At 46.4% G+C, this 24,937-nt stretch overlaps 1 protein-coding gene across 1 annotated transcript in view; it reads right to left on the bottom strand.

Moving 5' to 3' along the window:
* Positions 1-24,937, bottom strand: part of ST8SIA1 (ST8 alpha-N-acetyl-neuraminide alpha-2,8-sialyltransferase 1) — an 84,461-nt gene that overhangs the window by 49,708 nt on the left and 9,816 nt on the right. Inside the window, exon 2 of the mRNA XM_035127872.3 lies at positions 9,241-9,385. Within this exon, the coding sequence (XP_034983763.2) occupies positions 9,241-9,385 (145 nt within the window). The remainder of the gene's footprint in view (positions 1-9,240; positions 9,386-24,937) is intronic.

Below are 24,937 nucleotides of genomic sequence, written 5' to 3'. Positions count from 1 at the left end.
TCCCCATCTTGCTCCCCCTCTGTGAAGTGAAATATCTGAATTTTGCTCATATTTCATATAATCATTCAAGCAGAAAACCTGCAGGATTTCTAAGCCTTTTCAGAGGAGGGCCATGACCTCCAGAGAGTCTTGATGGCTGCATTTGACACCTGGGCATGACGTTCCTCACCCCTGCCTTAACGGATCAGCTCCACAACATTGTCACTAGAAGCTTTGTGCCTTGAACTCCCTTTTGTCAACTTTGGTTGACACACCGGCTGCGATCTCACTGGATAAAGGCAGCCTGGCTGCAGTTTCCCATGCTCTGGTGACTTCCTGGTTAGACTACTGCAAAGCGCTGCTCCTGGGGCTGCCTCTGAAAATGATCCGGAGGTGTGAAGCAAGAACTCTGACGAGGGAAGGATGGCAATCCAAACTGCTGGACTATGCTGAAATGGCAAAACTAACCGGGAGACTCGGGAACCAAGAAGACAAGGAGTTTAGAAAGGAATAGGGGAAATTATAACTTACTTAGGGAGACCATTGTGAGCAAATCAAAACTTCAGCTGGACTATAAGAATCACTTGTAAAGTAACGAAGATGATGGACAAGTTGGAAAAATGAAAATAGCGGCAAAACATATTGATATGTAGTTTTCATTATTGGAACAATAACCCATGTAGGGGGTGGGGGAGGGGGAGACACGAGTTTCAGAGAATCTCACAAAATTATTTAAATTACTTTTTAAAATATTTAAAAAATTGACCGTAAATTTCTATTGATAAAAACAAATAAAAATTATTTCAAAAAAGGAAGAAAAAATTATTTGGAGGTGTGATAGCTCAGTCTTAACTCTTAAACTCAGGGTCGAGAGTTCTCTCCACCCCACAACCCTTCCACACATCATCTCTCCAGGCGGCTTTGCACTTTCCTTGAGTGTTTTTGTTTATTTGTTTTGTTTGTTTGTTGTTGCCTGGCTAGACCAGGTATAGGCAAACTCGGCCCACCAGCTGTTTTGGGACTACAATTCCCATCATCCCTGACCACTGGTCCTGTTAGCTAGGGATGATGGAAGTTGCAGTCCCATAATATCTGGAGGGACAAGTTTGCCTATGCCTGGGCTAGACTGTACCCTTGAACTCTTAAAATGCCTTGTGTAATACCTGGCAGCTTAACTTGGCACCCTAAAGCACACAGAAATGGCAGCCAAGCAAGACTGTCTGTCAAGTCAGCTCGCTCTCGCTCTCGCCTAAATCCATCCTTCATGCTGGCTTTGCCTTTCTGTAACTATGGATCATGGAGAATTCCACCGGAAACAGGAGCAGAAATTGCCCACGGCTGTTTATTCGCCCCACAACCAGAACAGAAACCCAGCCAGTGACTACGAACAACACTTGCTGCTGCTATTGCTTTCAGTCCTCAAACAATACTTAATTGATTACAGCCATACCTCGGTTTGAGTATTTTCAGTTTAAGTACTCCACGGACCTGTCTGGAACGGATTAATCCACTTTCCGTTACTTTCAATGGGAAAGTTTGCTTCAGGTTAAGTACGCTTCAGGTTAAGTACAGACTTCCGGAACCAATTACACTCATGTTGTTGTTTAGTCGTTTAGTCGTGTCCGACTCTTCGTGACCCCATGGACCATAGCACGCCAGGCACTCCTGTCTTGCACTGCCTCCCGCAATTTGGTCAAACTCATGTTCGTAGCTTCGAGAACACTGTCCAACCATCTTGTCCTCTGTCGTCCCCTTCTCCTAGTGCCCTCAATCTTTCCCAACATCAGGGTCTTTTCCAAGGATTCTTCTCTTCTCATGAGGTGGCCAAAGTATTGGAGCCTGAGCTTCACGATCTGTCCTTCCAGGGAGCACCCAGGGCTGATTTCCTTAAGAATGGATAGGTTTGATCTTCTTGCAGTCCATGGGACTCTCAAGAGTCTCCTCCAGCACCATAATTCAAAAGCATCAATTCTTCGGCGATCAGCCTTCTTTATGGTCCAGCTCTCACTTCCATACATCACTACTGGGAAAACCATAGCTTTAACTATACGGACCTTTGTCGGCAAGGTGATGTCTCTGCTTTTTAAGATGATGTCTCTGCTTTTTAAGACTCATACCTCGGGTTAAGTAGTACACTTCAGGTTGAGTACTCCGCGGACCCGTCTGGAACAGATTAATCCACTTTCCGTTACTTTCAATGGGAAAGTTCCACTTCAGGTTAAGTACGCTTTAGGTTAAGTACAGACTTCCGGAACCAATTGTGTTTGTAAACCGAGGTACCACTGTACATATAGGGTGTTGGGGGGGGGGTAGTACCACTGGTGGATGACAAATCATGCTCTTTCTAGGGTAGTTTGTCCAATCTGGGCTCCAACCTGCCCTCAACTCTCACCTGTGGCTCCTAGGAGGTGTTGGCATGTGACAGCGGCTACACCTTGGGAATCAGCTTCAACTGGCCAGGTAAACCAGGTGAGGGTATCCAATGGGATTAGAGAAATAGTGGTCCAATGGCCAAGATGGCGGTTTCTGCACGTGCTGCAGAGGGAAGGCAGATGGGGCTCACTCACCTGGGAAGGGAGCCCATCTAGGAGAAGGAAAATTGATCCTAACCCTCTGCTGCCTTGCAGGAAATCTTGGGGGGGGCAGGTAAAGGCTCAGAATTAAACCCTACACAAATGTGGAATGGAGTCCCTAAGAGATGTTGTCTTGTATGCCTCTTTCTGGAACTCCTTGCAGCCCAGCTGGTGCCAAATGTATTGGTCTGCTTTCCGTTGGGCCACAATAGCAAGGGGGGGGGAGGTCTTATCGATTAGGCAGTCCAGGACCTCCAGACACAATGCCCAGGCTTATGCCCCATGGAGGTCACTTAGGTGCTGTTGATACAGCAGTTTGACTTCACCCCAAGAGGCACACTCCATTGTCAGACAGTTGCCAACAAAAACAACAACAACATTCTTAGTTGTAAGATGCTCAGACTTTCCTGGATGTTCCTAACCCCCGCCCACATGTTCCATGCTGGACATTGCATTTCTTTGTATATGGCATGTGGTGGAGAATCTCGGCAAAAAATGTCGCTCTTGGGACCTGCTAGTGGCCACTTCCTTACCCGGAACACATTACACAGTACACCTTTGTACCTTATGCTGCTAACTGAAACACTGCTGTTGATCTCTTGCAGGAAAAATAAAGGCTTAGCCATAGTTGGGGATTTTCTTTACATCTGAGAAGATGGTTGTGCAGAACACAGCTGTACAAAAAGGGGAAGGGACTGGGCAAAGCAGGAGGAGACTCCCATGATTAGTAGCTTATTGTGACCTTTGCTTTATTTATTTAAAACTATTTATTTATTGCCTTTCCTGAAAAGATTCAGGAGGGGTACATGGAAGTGTGTATGAACCCACTTGCACACCATAGGTGGTACTCAACCAGGTTGTACTCAAAAGTAGACCCAATAAAATTGATGGTCATGTTCACGGATTTCAATGGGTTGACTCTGAGAAAAGCTTGCTTGGATACAGCTCACATGAATATAATACAGATGCCAACAAAAACACATTTTTAAAAGCTCTTTAAGAGACAGACCAAAATTGTAAAACTGAAAGAGGATAGTTTGGGATTTCCAGCTCAATGTATGATTTAACACGCCTGGGCAAATATGGAAGTCTTAACCAGAATGGCAAGAACCGCCTTAGAGCAGAGATAGCCAATGTGAAGTCTTCCAGATGTTATCAACTACAATTCCCATCAGCCCAGCATGAGGAGGAATGATGGGAGTTGTAGTCCGCAATGGCTGGAGGACAAAATCAATGGACAGACCTCCTTCCTCAGGAATACACAACAGACCTCTGCTAAAGGAGGTTGTTTTAGGGAACCTCTTAACGCATGGCAGGCTGATATGGAAAACTCAAAATGAGTGAGCCCCATTCCTTTAATTCATTCTAGTCCTGAAAATGAATGGGGATTCAAAGGCGTATTCCGGGGGGGGGGGGAGATGCGTTCATTCCCCTCCCCCAATTTGTTTGATTCATTTTTCATTAGTTTCTCTTGGGATGATAAACTGAAATGATGAATTTTTCATTCATTTCAGCTGGGGCGGAAAAGAAAAAGGTCTGGAGCAGAAGGCACAGGTCATGGAAAGGTTACAGGGGAAAGAGAGCAGTGAAATTGACAAATGGAAACTATGATGTGGGAATCTGCACTCCTTTCTTCTGCCTCAGGGTGACATTAGAGGAGAGAAAGATTCACCCAGAGCTCTCTGCCCAAGCCTCTACCTCCGGCCCCACCTGAACCCTCCCTTGAAGATGGCAAAAGTTGCAGCGCCTTGGGAACAGAAGATGTACAGTGTCCATACTCCCAGTTCTTTCTCCTAAGCAGTTAAAGATAGCAGCAACCTAAAATGGGTCTTGTTCGTAATCATGCCAACATTTGTTGATACTGTGGTACCTCGGTTTATGAACACAATTGGTTCCAGAAGTCTGTTCATAAACTGAAGCGTTCATAAACTGAAGCGAACTTTCCCATTGAAAGTAATTGAAAGTGAATTAATCCGTTCCAGATGGGTCCGTGGCGTTCGTAAACCGAAAATTCGTAAACCGAGGTGTTCGTAAACCGAGGTTCCACTGTACAGTGGTGCCTCGCTAGACGAATTTAATTCGTTCCACAGGTCTTTTCTTATGACGAAAAATTTGTCTAGCGAATCCCATAGGAATGCATTGGATTTTTTTTGAATTTTTTTTGCCCATAGGAATGCATTAATTGAATTTCAATGCATTCCTATGGGAAACCGCGATTCGCTAGACGAATTTTTCGTAAAACAAATTCGTCTAGCGAGGCAACCTCCGCTCGAAAAATCCTTTCGTTAAGCGGAAATTTTGTTAAGCAGGGCATTCGTTAAGCGATGCACCACTGTACTATTCCTACTGTTTCTTTTTCATTTATGCATTGTAAAACCAAAAACCTCCAAGCAGCATGCAAATAGAATGCAATGTCTCCATCCCAAGTCAGATAGGAGAGGGGGCTACAGTTCCCATAGAACCATAGAGTTGTAAGGGAACCTGGGGATCATCTAGGCCAACCCCCCTGCAAAGCAGGCATATGCAGCTGTCCCTTAGGGGGATCGAACCTGCAGCCTTGGCATTGTCAGAAACCATGTTCTAATCAACTGAGCTGTCCAGAATGAAACAATAACAATTTTTGGTTAAAAAACAATATGAACATTCAAAAGGTAAAGCTAAAACAAGCAACAGGCTGAAAGCATATCAGAGTTCTAGGTATCTGGGTTAGGTTGTCCAAGCAAGAATGTTTTTAGCAAGTGCTGAAAAGAGTACAGTAGAGGCACCTAGGTAAAGGTAAAGGGATCCCTGACCATTAGGTCCAGTCACGGACGACTCTGGGGTTGCAGCGCTCATCTCGCTTTACTGGCCAAGGGAGCCGGCGTACAGCTTCCAGGTCATGTGGCCAGCATGACAAAGCCGCTTCTGGCGAACCAGAGCAGCACATGGAAATGCCGTTTACCTTCCTGCCGGAGCGGTACCTATTTATCTACGGTACTTGCACTTTGACATGCTTTCAAACTGCTAGGTTGGCAGGAGCAGGGACCGAGCAACGGGAGCTCACCCCGTCGCGGGGATTTGAACCGCCGACCTTCTGATCGGCAAGCCCTAGGCTCTGTGGTTTAACCCACAGCGCACCTACCTGGTATCAATATATTTATTCATCTATTTATTGCTGAATTTATACCCCAGCTTCTTTTTCCTCCAAGGAGCTCAAGATGGCATACATGGTTCCTCCCTACTTTTCATTCAATCCCCACAACAACCTTGTGAGGTAGGCCAGGCTGAGAGGCAGTGACTGCTCCAAGGTCACCCAGGGAGGGGCCAAGCGAGGATTTGAACCCTGCTCTCTCCAAAGTCCGAGTCCGGCACTCTAATCCCTACGCCACGCTGCCTCTCTACCAATCTCAACAGCGCTACTTTATGTGTGCACTGATAAAAGATGTCTTTGTCTGCAGGTGCTAGCAAGCAGCCTTTGGAGGCGGCAGGCGGGGGGAAGAATCAAAATACAGTCCTGGCAATGGTTGTTTGGGTTTCGACACGTCTCTTCTCCCTTAGGCATCTGCAACGCTGCGAGCTTCATTCATTAAACCGAAGGCAGATGTAAGAATGGTGGCGGCTGAATGTGAGATGTCACGAAACCAGAATGACAAAGGCCATGACTAAGTCTCAGGGCTGGACTCCTACGTGCAATTTATTTGAGAGCCAGCCTCGCTCATCATACTGGGGGCTTGATTCAGAATAAAAAGCGTGTTCAGTGCCTACACGTCCCCATTGTTTTCCCGTGCCTTGCCCCAACTGAAGAACAAATGGAAATTAAAAGAGCTTCCCCTTTGTTAAGGCATTTTTTAATCTGTTCTTATTATTTTGACTTTTGTAAGGTTTAAAGCAGGGCTGCAAATTTCCTTTGATTTTTATCGCCTCGCCTTTTTGTCGACCGCTGTGAGGTTTCCTACAACCAAGCGGCGTATAAATTTTATTGATGCCGCTGCTTGGAGAACATTCAAAAGAACACGGCGGATCCAGTGATAGGCTCACAGGTTGTAGAGCTGGAAGGGGTCCGAGGGTCATCTAGTCCAACCCCCGGGGCAATGCAAGAATCTCAGCTACAGCATCCATGACAGATGGCCATCCCACCTCTGCTTAAAAGCCTCCAAGGAAGGAGAGCCCATCAACTTCTGAGGGAGACCGCTCCACTGTTGAGCAGCTCTTACTATCAAAAAAGTCTTCCTGAATCTCACAGGGGCCAACCTGATGTCCGTGGGAAACCAGCAGGCAAGATTCCAACAAATAGTGTTCAGAAACATTGCTGCATCCAACTGTGTCACCACAGCATAGCCACCAATAGCCCTCTTTTCCACAAATTGGTCTTCTTCTTCTTCTTCGGCGATCAATCGTAGCCGAGTAAGATTGCCTTCCATAAACACTGTTTTAACAATGAGTCCGTAAGTGACTGTGGAGGCCAATTCTGGATCCACACGTCCTTCCACAGTGGAGTTTACAAATTGGTCTAACCCTCTTTTAAAGCCATTCAAGTCCGCAACAGACACCACCTCCTGCAGCAGCGAGTTCCACAGTGTGGCGCATGAAGGAGGACATTCTTTTTTCTGTCCTTATCTGTCCATTCTTATCTGACACATATAGAGGCAAAGGATGCGCAGCAGGAAAGGGGCCACAAGGAACGTTCTAGAACTATTGCTGTTAAAGGAAGAAAACAACAACAGCGAAAGCCCCCCAATTTTTCAGACCTGAAGGAGCTTTTAGTGATATTATTCAACAGGCCACGTCTCCTGTGTGTGTTGATGGTCACTGTGCCTGCAAATTGAACTGATGGTGGTCTGATGCTATTATTATTAGTGTGCTTGAGTGTATTTATCCTTTAATTTCCTTTTTTTCATCTCCTTGTTAAAAATAATAATTAAAAAGCAACATGCTACATCTGCACCATATATTTAAAGCATATTAATTTGTTCTGTTTTATTGTATTAATATCCCACCTTTCCAATGGGTCAGTGCGTATGGTTGTTAACCAGAAGGTTGGTGGTTGGTTGAAGCCTATTCAGGGGCACCAGTGCAGGGGGTTGAACTAAAGAGGGTTCCCATATTTTGAAAAGCAAAAAAGAAGACACATTTGACAACTCCTACTTTTACCTACTGTGGGACCCATGTGGCGCTGTGGTTAAACCACTGAGCCTAGGGCTTGCTGATCAGAAGGTCGGCGGTTCGAATCCCTGTGATGGGGTGAGCTCCCGTTGCTCAGTCCCAGCTCCTGCCAACCTAGCAGTTCGAAAGCACGTCAAAATGCAAGTAGATAAATAGGAACCACTACAGCGGGAAGGTAAACGGCGTTTCCATGTGCTGCTCTGGTTTGCCAGAAGCGGCTTTGTCATGCTGGCCACATGACCTGGAAGCCAATAATGCAAGATGAGCGCACAACCCCAGAGTCGGTCACGACTGGACCTAATGGTCAGGGGTCCCTTTACCTTTACCTTTACTTTTAACTACAGGAGACGTTTAGCACAAGGAGAAGGGGACGACAGAGGATGAGATGGTTGGACAGTGTTCTCGAAGTGACGAACATGAGTTTGACCAAACTGTGGGAGGCAGTGGAAGACAGGAGTGCCTGGCGTGCTATGGTCCATGGGGTCATGAAGAGTCAGACACCACTAAACAACTAAACAACAAAAACAGCTTTTAACTACGGATTGCTAGAACGACTCTCATTTGAAATGCCCCTACTATATGTAGGCTATAGAAGCTGTGATATATTGCTAGTAGCAATGTTCCTAACTTTCAACATAATAAATAATAATAATAATAATAATAAACCATATTGCTCCCTCACTTGCCACATGAAAGTATTTGGACTCATGTTCACATCTTTGTGAACATAAGTGTGCACAGAACAATTTATTAAACTGTTTAACATGTACATAGGGGCTCTCCTTAAGGGCAGGGGGGTGTTAACTCTTGCCCTCCCAGACTCCTCCTCCAAGATCTTGTGGCTGAGCCAGCGTCCTTTTACCGTAGTTCAGCCACAAGAGAAGGGATTTATACAGTACATAGTTGTTTAAAATGCTGCTCTGATTCTCTGCTGCAGACTAGCTTAGCCAGGTGTCTTAGATCCGAGTCTAACGCACTAGAAAAAATTTCTAGGGTTACTGGAAACAAAAAAAAACCCAGACATTTTGCCAAATTTTAAAAATGTACCACGACAGAAATTTTCATCCTGAAAAAGAGGACATGTAGTAAGGAAAAGAGGACATATGGCAACAAGACCTGGAAAAGAGGGTATGTCCTGGAAAAAGAGGAGATATGGCGACCCTATGTGGCCCTCAGGGTCCCTTCCAACTCTACAATTCCATGGCTCTCCAAGCAGCTCAAGGTGGTGTAGATGGTCCTCGCCCCCTCATTTAATTCCCACGAGAACCCTGCAAGGCGGGTTAGGCTGAGAGGCGATGCCTAGCCCAAGGCCACCCAGTGAGCTTCAAGGCCGAGTGGGGATTCGAACCCTGGTCTCCCAGGCCTTAGCCTGACACTCTAACCACTGCACCACACTGGCTGTTGCGGTTTGTGGCGCTGCTACACCTGCAGAATCCTGCGGACTGTCGTTTTTTCCGCATCTGGGTATTTCCATATCAGCAAAGGTGTTCCAGAAGAAATGAACAAATGCAGATAACAGATAAAAATAAACAAGAGAGTCACTGACCTTTGGGAAAAGGGAGAAGGTTTCGTTGTCAATGGTGAAGGAGTACAGAAATTCCCCGTCATACCAGAGGTTCTTCCCCACCGGAGAGTTCTCTTTAGTCATGGCAAAAAAGCGTCCAGGGTCACAGCAGTCTTTCAGTAGTTTCCTAACAGAGAAAGTTGAGTAAAGAAAAAAGAAAAGAAAAAAGACAACTGAACGAGACCAATTGATGAGAGCCCAACCGAGATATGCTAGGATTTGAACCCAGGACCTGCAAAGCCAGTGCTCTAAGGCTGAGCTACAGGCCTTCAGCGGACAGTCAGCATGGCCAAAGGGCAAAAAGGACGGGTGTTATGGTTCAACAGCAAATAGAGGGCTGCGGGATCTATAGAAAAATAAATCAGTACTGTCAGGGATTGCTCTAGCAGTGAGCATTCCCTGACAATCGCAGAAGTGAGACACCCTGGCTCAGGCAGCATCCCAGAGCCCTTACTGCAACCTCAGACAGGATATCAGGGGGAGGAGTCAGGGGAAGTGTCCAGCGGGGAAATGCCTTTTAAGTTCATGCCTGACTTAAGACATTCCAAGGTGCGCAGGCGCAAAGGGAGGAGGACAGGAATCCCACGTTTACTATGCTGGGGGAGGAGCAGGCGCAAGGCATTGGGAGAATCTTCGTCAGACTGGTCGGACATGTATTCTTGATACTGAATCACATTGTAAATATCAGGCAAAATAAAAGCCTTAAAGACAGAATGGCTGTGGTACTAGTTTCTCAGAAGTAGTCAAACAAGGACTGTGACAAGTACAATTTACTAACATGTTCCAAATGCCTGCCAACTCTACTCATAATAAGACTGCCACAAGACTGTCATTTACTAGCCTGCTGCTGGTTACAGACACCAGAATATCTGAAGTGCAATCCGGATAAGGCTAGATGGATAGTTCCCTAGACCAGGTGGACGGGAGGTGTCCTGCTCTGGATGTGGTGACAGTTCCTCTGAAGGAGCAGGTATGCAGTTTGGGGATCCCGCCGCAAATTGGATCTACTCCCCCCCTAAAAAACCTTTTGGTGAAAATCAGGGGTGCGGAACCTCTGCCCTGCCAGGCCCTGCTGAACTACAACTCCCATCATCCCTGGCCATTGGCCATGCTTACTGAAGCTGGTGGGAGTTGTAGCTCGGCAACGCCTGGAAGACCAAAGGTTCCCAACACCTGGGGAAGAGAGAGAGAAATATCCTGCTCATCAGCTGCGACAGGGAGAGGAGAGTATTCTGAGCGTCTCGGCGCCTGGTATATAATCGACAGCGTTCTATATGGGAGGAGCTGCTTGCATCCACTTACAAAACTCAAGAGGACATTTCCGCTCGATTCTATTCCAGTCTAAAGCCTGCCCTAGTGGTAACCTGCCGGGAACCCCAAAGCCAGCTTGCAGAGATGCCCGCTGGCTGCTGAACTTTCCCAGTTCCTGCCATCTGCTGCTACTGCCACACAAGCCCTTTGTCCTTCCCTCTTCCCTGCAGCTCTTCCCATGCGTCTCTTTGTCACAAAGCCTGCCCTTTGAAACAGCCCTCCTGCAGATAATGGAATTACTTCTTCATCATGCAACAAAATAGTACCCCAGGCACCCCACCCCACTTTCCTTTCTATTCTTGGTTCTCAGCTTCCTAGTACTACGGTAGAAAAAAGATATATAAATGGATTTCTTTTAAAAGCACCTGGAGATTTTAAACACCCCCCCCAAAAAAAAAACCCTACTGGTTAACACAGCAGTGGAGATTTGTGCCATGCTACTAAATTCAAAATGAAGGCATCAGTGCAATATTATATTCACCTGTACCTTCGCCCAAAATAGTTATTGTTGAGCAGTATGTAATGCAGAATAAAAGCCCTTATATATATCTGGATACTGTGATCTGTTCAGCTGTTTCTCACACAATGGTAATCCAAAGCATGGCTAGGCGTGAACAAGAGAAGAGGAATGCATGGAGGGAAATTTGAATCTATTTCACTCTTCCCCTGGTTGTCCTCCTCCTGCTGCGCTACTCACAGCTAAGCCATGGACTAGCTTAGTGTTCTGTCCAAACTCAAGTTGATGGTTTGTCTCACTTCAGACAAACCATGGGTTCTAACCAAAGTTTGTCATTGGCTTACCACTTGTTTATTTGTTGTTGGGAGCCCTTGAACCGCTGAACCTCTTGGGCTTGCCGATCAGAAGGTCGGCGGTTCGAATCCCCGCAACGGGGTGAGCTTCCTTTCCTCTGTCCCAGCTCCTGCCAATCTAGCAGTTCAAAAGCACACCAGCGCAAGCAGATAAATAGGTACCACTGCGTCGGGAAGGTAAACGGCATTTCTGTGCACTCTCGTTTCTGTCATGGTCCTCCATGCACCAGTAGTGGTTTAGTCATGCGGGCCACATGACCCGGAAAGCTGTCTGTGGACAAACACCAGCTCCCTCGGCCTGAAAGCGAGATGAGCGCCGCAACCCCATGGTCCCCTTTGACTGGACTTAACCGTCCAGGGGTCCTTTACCTTTTTTTACCTTTACTAGTTAAATACTGGTACAGTACTAGGTTAAGTTTACTTCTTGCAAATACTTTAATAAAATCCCAACTATTAGCTATGTATATAAATTTATTTAAAATGAATTGAATAAAACCCAAACCCCAATTTTTAGCTGTCTATGTAAATATATTATAAATAAATTGAACAAAACCCAAACCCAATGCTTGGCTATGCATCTAATGCAGGGAGGAAGAACCTGGTACCCTCCAGATATTTGCAGGACTACATCTCCCATCATTCCTGACCACTGGTCATAGCGGTTGAGGCTGATGAGAGCTGGAGTCCTGCAACATCTTGAGGGCGTTGGATTGCCTACCTCTAACCACGCGTGTCTCGTCTCAAACAGAACCACATACCAACCGCAGTGACATCATAGGACTTGAGGTGGACCTTCTTGACGCAGCACAGCTCCTCCTGCCACCAAGCTATGGCTCTGGGAAAATGTTGCAAGCTGTGCAATCACAGCTGAGCACCTATATTTGATTGGTTGTGACAGATTTACGATTTTATTAAGGGGAGCAGAGATCAGCATCTATCGGAGAGCAAACTGCAGCTCTATAAGTGCGAATCAGCAAGTCGTAATTAATGAGATGTTTCTCCTTGCCATTCTTTGGCCGCTCTGACGTATAATTTTCATGAAGCTAGGATTTTGCTGATAGCACAATGCATTCCCCACTTAAGTGATTGGGTGTTTAGGGGTCGCCTCATTCATTCCTTCCAGGATGCAGATTCAGGATCACTTGACAAGGACGAGCTATTCCTTAATGGTTTCCAGTCACCTTGACCAGAATGATCTGCAGCGGCACTTATGTGCCTTGAAACATGTGCAAGAGCTCAGCGTGGAAACTAACAGGCTTCCCAAGTCATACAGAAGTGTAAAGTGCTGGGTGTTATAATAATTTACAAGCTGCCTTGGCAGATTCGCAGGGTTAAAATGCAGGAGAACCACTCCAATTGTCAACACCAACGTTTTCTCTTTGCACCTGACATTTCCCCATCTGGAAAACAGATTCTCTAGCAGACTTAGATGTACTTTCATGCATTATCTCCCTTCTCGCTTGCTTTTCTTGCCCTCTATGGTCAGCACTGATGTGAATACTTTGTAACTTGGTCATGCCCAGAGATGCATATGGATTCATGGGGTGTTATATCACAGCAGCTCCTATTAGCCTGGTGCCCTCCAGAGGTTTTGGACTACAACTCCCATCAGCCACTGGGAGCTGAAGTCCAAAACATCTAGAGGGACACCAAGGTGGTCAATTGTCTCTACCTGCTTCACTGTTTTCTCTCGGCTGAAAACATCGATAAAGTTCTGGAGGTTTAAAATAACGAACCACCGCGTTCCCTGCCGCTACGTCCACAGGATAGCCATTGTCAAAGATCTAAAGCAGGGGTCAGCAAACTTTTTCAGCAGGGGGCCGGTCCACTGTCCCTCAGACCTTGTGGGGGGCCGGACTATATTTTGAAAAATATATATGAATGAATTCATATGCCCCACAAATAACCCAGAGATGCATTGTAAATAAAAGGACACATTCTACTCATCTAAAAACACCAGGCAGGCCCCACAAATAACCCAGAGATGCATTTTAAATAAAAGAACTCATTCTACTCATGTAAAAACATGCTGATTCCCGGACTGTCCACGGGCCGGATTTAGAAGGCAATTGGGCCACATCCGGCCCCCAGGCCTTAGTTTGGGGACCCCTGATCTAAAGGGCTGCCACATGGAAAGTGAAGAAAGATTGTTTTCTCCCGCTCCAGAGGGGTAGGACTCGAACCAATGGCTTCAAGTTACAAGAGATTCCAACTAAACATCAGGAAAAGCTGTTTGACAGTGGAACAATCTCCCTTGGGAGGTTGTAATGTGGACTCTCCTTCTTTGGAGGTTTCTAAGCCAAGGCTGGGTGGCTGCCTGCCATAGATGCTTTAGTTGAGATTCCTGCAATACAGGGGGTTGGATTAGAAGCCCCTGGGGGTCCTTTCCAACTCCTCAATTCTCTGATTCTATGATATGTTTGGATGGGGACAGCACCAATCTAGCAAGTTGGGAACTGTATGCCCCCTCCCACAAGCACAATGCAGATGACCAGCTGGATGAACCACACCCCACACATGGGCACTCGCTCACACAATGACTCAAACAATGCAGCTGCTGAGACGGATCACCCCCGAGCCAACTCTTCTTGGCAACTCTCCTCACGAGCAGGTGCTCGTGTCCCCACTTCACCTCTTGGAATGCAGCGAAATGGCAGGAAAACCCAGTTTTTGAAATACACACCTCCAGCAGGATGTCATATAGAGGGAGGGTGAAAGGTTGTTTTCTGCTGCTCCAGAGAAGCGGACACAGAGCAATGGGTTCAAACTACAAGAAAGAAGATTCCACCTAAACATTAGGAAGAACTTCCTGGCAGTAAGAGCTGTTTGGCAGTGGAATTTGCTACCAAGGAGTGTGGTGGAGTCTCCTTCTTTGGAGGTCTTTAAGCAGAGGCTTGACAGGCACATGTCAAGAATGCTTTGATGGTGTTTCCTGCTCGGCAGGGGGTTCTACTGGATGGCCCTTGTGGTCTCTTCCAACTCTACGATTCTACGATTCTAGCAACTCACACGAAATATATTGAAGGCGGTGTGCACAAGACAGCACAAAATAAACCCTTAAAATGTTTAAACAGCTGAGCAGGACTGTAGGCGTCAAAAGGTCTTCAAGATATGCCTGAAAGCCAATAGCGAGAAAGCCTGCCAAACCTCTGGTGGAAGAGCAATGCACAGCATTGGGCTGATGGACCTAAAGTTTTGCATGCTCTTTGCATTTAAAGCACACTCCCTCCTCCCCCAAGAATCCTGGGAGCTGCAGTTTGTTGTGGGTGCTGGGAATTGCAGCACCGTTGGCAGTAAATGGCAGTTCCCAGGGCTCTCGGTGTTGGTGGGAATGTGCTTCAAATGTATGGTTAGGTATGCAGACTGGAGCCAGGAGTCCTGGCAGCAAGATTTGCTCGAAACCTCTGCATCTAGGTCGTGCCAGAAGGGCAAGTCCACACAGCAGCTTTTGCAAATGTAAACACTGGGCGCGAGTATTGATTATGAAACAGTCTGCTGCGGAATATTACCATCATAAACACTTTAAGCAGAATGCAAACTACTCATCTAAACACACAGGCACGCAGTTTTAGGTGGAGAAACATTAGGAGGAGGGGCGGAAAGAAAGAGGCTTGTGTTAGAATTACAGTATAGAATCATGGCCTCTGTTTCGAAATACATTTCTCAGAGGGTGTGTGAGATCCAGAAATCTACACCAGCTTCAGGGTTCCCAACAGGTAAAAGAAGACAGGAATGCAATGCGAGTCCACCAAAGGATGCTGAAGCCAGCATCCTGATTTCTGGACCGTGATGGTTGGTCCATGAGGATGAATGGGGCAGCTGCTCCACCAGCCTCCGTTAAGCCCTCAACCAGCCTCCACCTGCCTGCCTTTCTTACAACCAGTCTAGGGGGTGGGACTTGCTGTCGGATTCCTCATCTTCTTCCTTCATCTCAGTGCTGTCCTAGAATCACAGAATTAAAGAGTTGGAAGGGACCACGAGGGCCATCTAGTCCAACCCCCTGCAATGCAGGGTTTTTTCTTTGCCCGACGTGGGGCTCGAACCCATGACCCTGAGATTAAGAGTTTTACGCTCTGAGGAGGATGGGGCAAAACCAGAATTAGGCCACATCCACACATTACATTTAAAGCACTATGATACCACGTTAACAGTCAAGGCTCCTCCCCCAAAGAATCCTAGGAACTGTAGTTTGTTGAGGGTACTTTATTTATTCTTTATTCTTTACTTATTACAATTATTATCCCACATTTTCTCCAAGTTGCTCAGGGTGGCATACGTGGTTCTCTCCCTCCTCATCTAATCCCCACAACAACCCTGTGAGGTAGGTTAGGCGGTTAGGCTCACCTAGTGAGCTGCACGGCCAAGTGGGAATTTGAACCCTGGTCTCCTGGGTCCAACATTCTAACCACTACACTTTTCACTCCGCTAAAATAGGAGGCCCCTATTTTCCTCACAGAGCAACAACTTCTAGAGTGCTTTAACAACCAATCTCTCTTTCCGGTGGACTCTGGGAATTTCGTTTACTGACTGTTTCACAAAATTTATACGCTGCTTGATTGTAAGAACCCCAAAGCGGTTTCCCAAAAGAATAAAACAATACAACTATCAGTAAAATAGCGAAGAACAACAGTTGCGGAGATTCAAAACATTAAGATCAGCAATAAACTAAACACAGATTAAAACACACAGCAATATTTAATAAAAAAAATTCCTTCAGTAGCACCTTAAAGACCAACTAAGTTTATATTTTGGTATGAGCTTTTGTGTGCATGCACACTTCGTCAGCTCATACCAAAATAAAAACTTAGTCTTTAAGGTGCTACTGAAGGATTTTTTTTATTTTGTTTCGACTCAGACCAACACGGCTACCTACCTGTAACTAGCAATATTTAAGACATCTGGGTAGTTTTGCCTAAGCAATTATGTACGTTATCTAGCACAAGCCAAAAAGGGGACAGTGAAGGTTCCTGATATCAAATTAGATCTTTGAAGGGAAGGGCAATAAAAAAGCACTGAGGTTAATTCCTTGAACCAATCTTATCTTCTGCAATTTGGCTTTTAGGAACATTTTGTTTGCTCAAATATCTTCCCTCAAAACTATTGGTCTAGAGAAGCAGGAGGAAACAACCCAAAAAAGACAGTCCTTGGGGAATCAAAATAGCACCGGCTCTGAGCTGCCCAAGGGATCTGCAGTGCAGGCGCGAGTTTACCTTGAAATGCATTGCAGGAAAGGTCTCTGTTATGTAACTGTCAGCGACTGCATCAGTACAGATGGGAGTGCAGAAAAACCTCTCTCTCTCTCTCTGTCTCTCTCTACGAGACACTTGCCACTGACATTGTTACAGCAAGTTCTGAAAGAGGGTGGCTGCTTGGGTGCACTATGTTTAGCAAAGCCTGCAGTCAAAATCCACTTGCATAACATTCTGCGTGTGTGTGAGAGAGACAGAGAGAGAAAGAGAGAGAGGGAGAGAGGGAGAGAGAGAAAGGGTAGAAGGCTTAATATTCTGTAGGGAGAACTGCTTTAAAAATGGGCTGGCTTCCAAAGAAAGTCAAACTGTGGAGGGTGCACTGATGCCAACATCCTGGGCCAGAACTTGCATTTGGTTTGCAAGCACACGCAAATAAAAAACGGGGCTAAGATCTTCAGCAAGTGACTACCAAACATCACAATAAGGACGTAAATCGAAAGAACTGGGGGGGAAATAGCGAATAACGTGAATAGTCAAGTTTAGCCTCTCACATACTGATTAGATTAAAAATAACATCACAACTGCTGACCAATTTAACTGCATTTATAGTATTTTTCAGCAAAATACGCCTCTGTTTTGGACAGACACACTGTCTGGGGAGGCTGGTGGGACTTGGCCATGGGAACCCTACCACAGTGGGAAACGACACAAACTATTATGAAATCCAATTTCTAAACACAATTTAAAACTTCTGATTCCTTTTCTTAAAAAAAAAAACATCTGCAGACCACGTGGGCTGAGAACTCCTCACCCATATCTCCTTGAAGCAGCTGCATTACAGAACTGGGAACAGACGTTCTCATGCACACTTAAAACTTCCATTGCGCATTATGCTCTCACATGGGAGCTGTATGACACAGTCGGCGTTGGAGGGAAGACACTTTGCTTAGCGCTTGCTTAGATTTCAACATATTTCTGCTGTTCGCCGGGCCAAAAGATCGAGTCAGGGAGTAGACTAGATGGTTACAGTAATTGTTTGTGGGCATTTATGAGCTGCCTCCCTGCTTTGCAGGAGTGGCCAGGTTGAGGAGAAGGAACCCAAAGCAATGCAAGATAAAAAACAACAACAACACTGGGGTTACATATATTTAGACTTGGTTTTTGTTCGCAGTAGCTGCTTTCCAGCCACATCTCAGGCTGACGGACAGCTTGAATAGATGCCCTCATCCTCTCTCCTCAGGCAATGAGGTTATTTGATCTCAGACTGCCTTCTCTCTAGCAGTCTCGGGCAAGACATCTCTTCTTCAGCAGCCTCATGACAGCATTAGCGAGGGAGAAAGAGCTACCTTAGGAGCCCAAAGTTCTCTGTAGTCAACATTTAGCTCAAAGATCCAAGCCTTGGATCAATATTATTTAATACTTATTTCATTTACTCCATTACTCCATCCGGCCCTCCAAATGTCCTTATTTTCCAGGGATATTCCTGGATTTACAGAAGCTGCCCTGGTTTCTGATTTGATCCCATAATGTCCTGCTTTTCCTTAGGATGTCCTTGTTTTCATCGGATAAATGTTGAAGGGTATGGAGTTATGGGACCCCCGAGCCAAGGAGATAAGTAACTATGCAACCTTTTGAAGACATCTGAAGGCAGCCCTACTAGGGGTATGGGGAAGTTTTTAATGTTTAATGTTTTGTTATGTTTTTATACATATTGAAAGCCAGAGTGGGGTATATTTTATTATTATTATTATTATTATCATCATCATCATCATCATTATGGGATAGGGTGTCCCTACTTCATCAGAGAAATGTTGGAGAGTATGCTGCAAGGAGCTCAATGTGGTGTACAAGATTCCCCCCTCCTCGTTTAATCCCCACAACAACCCTGTGAGGTAGGTTAGGCTGAGAGGCAGTGAGTGGCCCAAGGTCACCCAGTGAGCCCCATGGCGGGGATTTGAACCCTGGTCTCCCAGGCCCTAGTCCGAAACTCTAACCACTACAACACACTGGCTCAGTGGTCCTGTTGCATGGGAAAGTACAAGATTTGTAATTTTTTTAAAAAACGAAACCAATTGTGCCAACTACCAATGTCAGCTTTCATTTGATGGTAGTTTTTTTTTGGGGGGGGAGACTCTATGTAAAGTAATGCAAATTCCAGAGGATCTGTTTCGATTCTGCTGCACCAAATAGAAAAGCAGAGAGAGAGAGAGAGAGAGAGAGAGAGAGAGAGAGAGAGAGAGAGAGAGAGAGTGTACACTCTCTTTCTTTCCGTCTGTCAAAAGGGGATGGGAGCCCACAGCAATCTCCAAATTCTAGACGTGCCCATAGCTCCCCAAAAGAGACAGTAAGTTTTAAAATTTAAAAGGCCCTTAAACTGTACCTTGGGAAGGAAGGAAGGAAGGAAGGAAGGAAGGAAGGAAGGAAGGAAGGAAGGAAGGAAGGAAGGAAAGAGGGAGGGAGGGAGGGAGGGAGAGAGGGAGGAATAGAGGCAGAGAAAAAGAAATACAGACAGATGAAGGCTTTCCGCTCCAAGAATCTGGATAACTTCTGGTCAGCTCTCCACAAAATGGCAATTCATTGGTTGGGTTCCCCAGCATCCATACAAAGGCCTCTTTATTTTGGCCTTCCTCTTCATAATATAGATATTATATGCCTGGCTCTCGTTTCACATGCCACTCTCCCACTAGAATTAGGCATAATGAGAAAGGGCCAGTGTATAATTACTTTCGGAGCTGAATTGCCCCTTTTCTTGCAAAGCCCTTGCCTTTAATAAACAGAGAGGTAGTTCTGGGGTGGGGAGGGAGAAGGCGAGACTTGTTTCTCAAAGGCCATTTGTAAAGGAGATCGTGGCTGGAGCAAGGCTGGAGCTGGGCACTCAAACATCTAGCCATTACACTGCAGAGGATGCATGAGAGAGAGTCATCAGTGCACATCACTGCAGGCATGTGGGACATTTCAGGAGTCAGGTGGCTCCCTTTTGCTGGAGATGCGCCAAGGCACAGCTTGACCAGGTCAGAACAGCCCCAGCTAGCAATGGACCAATCTGCCTGTTTCTGTTTCTCATTTTTCCATGCTTAAGTTCAGTTCTCCATATTTGCACATCAGTTTGTGAAACAGCTCACAAAAGAGCGGGAAAACGTCTAGCAATCCCAGGAGCCTTTGCAACTGCAATCCCATGACCTTTCAGCTCCCACTATCCCTGACCAATGGTCCTGGCTAGCAAGGGATGATGGGAGTTGTAGTCCAGAAACAGCTGGAGACCCAAGTTTTAGGAAACACTGGACTAGATGATCCTCGGGGGTCCCTTCCAACTCTACAATCATCACTGCACCCCAGAGCCCAGGATCAGCAAGCTCTGCTTCAGGGGGTAGGAAGAGCTCTCTGCTCCCCTTTCCAAACTCGCCAAGGCAGGTGGAGTATTGAGAGCAGGGCATGGCTCCTGGCACTCCTAGATGTGATCCCTGGCAATCGGGGCCTCATGCTCCACTACACTGTTTTATGGGACCTACTGCCACATCTTGGCATGGGGGGCAGCAGCGAGGGCTCCCAAGTATCTGCTTTCACAGATGATTTAAGTCTGTCTTTCCATGGCTAAGACTATGGGATTGTTTGCTGCATGCTTTGGTTTTGATAGTCATCTGGAAACTCAAGGGCTGAGTAGGTTAAAAAAAATCCCCAAATAAATCATCAGGCCAAGTCACAATGGCTGAGGCACTCAGAGCTGGAAAACATTATCAGGAAGCTTCCCTTCCTTATCTTGGACAGGCATATTTTTTCTTAAATATCCAAGCACGGAAATCGATGTGTGCAAGGTCCCCTTTTAGAGCTCAAGAGCAGAGGTTTGCTTCCGATTCAGCTGATGCAGCTCATAGACCAATCTAGATATTGAATCTTTGCCTTAAATGTGCAAGTATTTTAATTTTTTTAAAAAAAAATGCAGCCTCAAGGGGCCTGAAAAAAGCAGGTGTGGAAGGGGGTGAGCGGGAAAAGAAGGGAAGGATTTAACTCGGGCATCCCCAAACTGCGGCCCTCCAGATGTTTTGGCCTACAACTCCCATGATCCCTAGCTAACAGGACCAGTGGTCAGGGATGATGGGAATTGTAGTCCAAAACCTCTGGAGGGCCGAAGTTTGGGGTTGCCTGATTTAACTCTTTACTTTCCTGCTGTGGACTTCACAAAGATCCTGTTCCCTGAAGCTGGCATTTGCTTTGGAAGGAAATTCCCACACTGGTGCCAATGGGGATTTCTTCTCATGCAAACACCAGCCAGCTTCAAAGGAATTTCCCCAGGAGCACAACCGGGAAGGAATGGGTTAAATCATGGGTAGGCAAACTAAGGCCTGGGGGCTGGATCCAGCCCAATTGCCTTCTAAATCTGGCCCACAGATGGTCCGGGAATCAGCGTGTTTTTACATGAGTAGAATGTGTGCTTTTATTTAAAATGCATCTCTGCGTTATTTGTGGGGCACAGGAATTCATTCATTATTTTCCCCCCAAAATATAGTCCTGCCCCCCACAAGGTCTGAGGGACGGTGGACCGACACCCTGCTGAAAAAGTTTGCTGACCCCTGGGTTAAACACACACCCACACACACACACACCCTGAGTCTGAAAGTTTGGCCTTGCATCTCCCCCTTATTATAAAACATCACTTTGACAAGACAGGTTTGAAGGCTTCCTGTTGAAAACTACTGTATTTTTCACAAGGGTTGCCAATTTTTTTCTGCTAAAGAGCTGGAGGGGGGGGCAAAGACTCTGGACCCCTCCAGATTGGAGTTTCCTGGCAGGTGTCATCTTCAGCACGTCACCAGCACAGTAATACTGCATTAGTGGTGGGTTTGTGTGGGACCGTCCACACATCATTCTTGCTTCAATAGTTTTTCAGCGATGCTTCCCCAACGTTATTCCATTATTCCCATCTAGAAGGGCACGTCTTTGCTGTTGACGTTATTATTCAGCATCTGGTCAGTGGCAAACCAGCCATACATCTCTCCTGCCAACCCCGCTAGCAGTCACGGCAGGGTTGCTAACTCTTTAGCTGGGCTTTTGACAGCGGTTTGGGTGACACCAGTTTCTGGGCATAGAGATCCATGTTATCAACTGGTCTTCGCAGCTCACGGTTAAGACACAGGAATCATGTGGCACAGCTGTCATGTGGAAGGTGGATCGAGCTTGCTTTCTCCAGCTCCGGAGGGTAGGACTCAAACCAATGGCTTCAAGTTACAAGAAAGGAGATTCCGACACAACATCAGGAAGAACTTTCCGACAGGATTATTTGACAGTGGAACGGTCTCCCTAGGGAGGTGGTGGACTCTCCTTCCTTGGAGGTTTTTAAGCAGAGGTTGGATGGCCATCTGTCAAGGATGTTTTAGCTGAGATTCCTGCCTAGATGACCCTTGGGGTCCCTTCCAACCCTACAATTCTATGATTCTATGGTTTGACTTCACCCCCAGAGGCACACTCCACTGTCTCTCGAGACAGACAGATGCGAACAGGTAAGGGATGACTCAGTCATTCTTTGGGAATGCAGGGCGTGGAAGCTCCAGGTGTTGTTGGATTACAACCGCCATCAACCCTGACCACTGGGGCTAGTGGGAGTTGTAGCCGCAGAATCTGGAGCCACAAGTTCCCCCAGCCCCATGCATTGTCTCCCCAAAATAAAACGTTAGTGATATGGGAAATTGCCCCTAAAATGCACAGCCTTTTAGGAAGGACAGACGTGGGTCTGAAGCTCCAAAATTTGCACTAAGTTCAGCTCCGCCGGGAAATGACAGAGACCACACGATGCTGTCAGGAAAAACAAACTGATCCTTTTATTACAGAAAAGAAAGAACTACAGCTGTAGGGTCCCTGCCTCAAAGAATGTAGGAAGGAACCCCAGGAAATGGTGAATCTCCCTTTTATACCTTTCTGTCCCCACATGGAAATCCCTGGACTGGGAGGGATGAGAAAGACAAGGAAAATGGGTGCTGATGGGATTAACTGGGTGTTGATACGACTATTTCTTCATATGTGAAATGTCAATTGTTCTCCTCCGTTGCTGATGGGTTTCCCTTTGTTTGATCAGTCTAGATGGGAGTTGAGGTGGGGCCATTCCTGGCAATTGCAGAGGGGTTGGGGTCCATCCGGCAGGTGTTTTCCCCCAGGTCACGCAAGGATGATCCTGGGGTCATGCACGGGTTATGCAGCATTTCCTTTTACAGGAGACATATCTAATACAGAGAATTCTATGCAAAAGGTAGTAGTCCTGATATATAAAGGTTCTGAGACATAAAACAGCAATTCTAATACAGAGAGAATCTAGCATAATTTAAGGCAAAATGTTCTGTAGTGATAATCTAAAGGAGTCTGGAGCGGAGGGGAAGGTGGAGAAGGGAAATGTGTGAGCTTATGCTAACTGTTGTGCATATGCAGATCCTTAAGCCTTCCTTAAGGCAGGGTTGCGTCCAAGCAGGAGGGGTGAAGGTCTTTGAAGCAGAGTGGAGACTGGGAAGATGGCGTTGAACAGGATTCTGGGTATTGCAACTGTCAAATTCTGTCACCCCTCTCTGTTCATCAAGAATGGTGTCCTGCTCCCCCCCCCATATAATTTTCTATAACATTAGCATAGCCAATGAAAGGAGATCAGAAAGAACCAAGGCGATTACAACAAACACATTCAGAAAAAGGTGAGCTTGAACTTAATTTACACCATTCAGCAAGCCTTCCATCCTACAGCCAGCAAGGGGCTGTGCAAATTTAAAGCACAGTTTAAAGGCAGAGTGAGAAACCAAGATATATAAGCTAGGCACCAAATGACACCTTAATGCTAGGTTACGGTCCCAACAATGGAATGCCTATTCACTTGGGGTCCCTTTCCAACCCTATGATTCTATGATCTCAACTACACCATCATCATCATCATAATCATACATGATCAAGCTTTCCTTAGCACCTCAGCCCTTGCTCCCCCCCCCGCAAGACCAATTGCAGTCATTAACAGTCGTTAACAGTCATCAACAGGTTTACCACTCCTATCAGCCCATCACCCATTCCCATCACACACACCTCCCACACACACCCTCTGAATATACATAAGGGTCTGGTTACTTCTGTTTCAGTGTATCTGAAGAAGTGTGCATGCACACGAAAGCTCATACCAAAATAAACACTTAGTTGGTCTTTAAGGTGCTACTGAAGGAATTTTTTTATTTTGTTTCGACTCTGTGAGGGACAGGGGATATCGCGAAGTCCCTCCCCTCCTGAGTTCAAGCCAATCACCGAGCACAGGGGAAAGCAGAGAGAGTTCCGATTCCAGTAGGGAAGCAGGAAGTCGGGTCCGAGGCTCAGGCAAGGTAGAGGAGCCAGGGTCCCAGGCGGGACAGGAAGGGGCGAATAAGGGAGGGAGACCCATCCCCCCAACGCCAGAACTACGCAGAAAGAGGAGGGGAAAGAGGATGGGTCTGCCAAAGCTTTTGTGTTGGAGAAAGACGCGCCAAAAGCCATTAGGAGGTTCTGAAACCGACTGATCACATCACTCCGTGTAAATAGCAATGACTTTAGCACTGTAAATACGCAGCACCAATAAAAGAATAAAATGCAGAGCTGCGTAGCGTCGTTACTCTGAAGTAGTCCGCTCCGGCCACTGTGACAGCAACCTCCTAATCCTTTTTGGGCTACTTTGGAGTTGCCGGGATGAGCATGTCAGAGGCGGAGAAATGGCGGCAGATCGCGGAGCAAGCCCAGCAAGAACTGCAGCAGCTGTCGCTGCAGGCGCAGGGGGAATTGAAGGCAGCTAAAGAAGAGACTAGGAAGGTCCAGGACGACCGGCTACAACTTGCGGAACAGGTGAGAGCGCTACAGGAAAGAGAGCAAGAATTAAGGGCGGTGGCGGTAGACCTCCAAAACAAGCTGGATGCAGAGAAAAACAAGGCGGGAGGGGCACCCCAAGTCCAAGTGCTGCCAGGAAGGAGAGCCGGGACCCTAGTAAGCAAGTTCAATGGAGACCCGAGGGAATATCAGGGCTTTGAGACTGAGATTGTGTATGCTCTTGAGCTGCACCACGCTGAGTTCCCTGATGATGAGCACAGGGTAGCGTTTATTGTGGAGCACCTTACCGGGGCAGCCAGGGAGTGGCTAAGACCGTTAATCGCAACAAAGAATCCTTGCATGAAGAATGTCAAACTATTTCTAGAAGGTTTGAAAACGATGTATTCGTCCGATAGTCATATGGACCAGACTAAGGAGGAACTTCATAATTTACGCCAAGGAAATATGACAGTTCGCGCGTATTGGGCGAAATTCACCATGCTGGTGCACAGATTGGGGTGGGAACTCGAGTCACCCCCAATGCAAGCGGCGTTCTACTTGGGGTTGCATGAGGAGGTGAA

This window comes from Zootoca vivipara, chromosome 9 (assembly GCF_965207765.1).
Source record: "Zootoca vivipara chromosome 9, rZooViv2.hap1.1, whole genome shotgun sequence".
NCBI classification, from domain to species: Eukaryota; Metazoa; Chordata; class Lepidosauria; order Squamata; family Lacertidae; genus Zootoca; species Zootoca vivipara.
The sequence above is the reverse complement of the archived record's forward strand: the minus strand, read 5'-3'. Positions and strand labels throughout refer to the sequence as shown.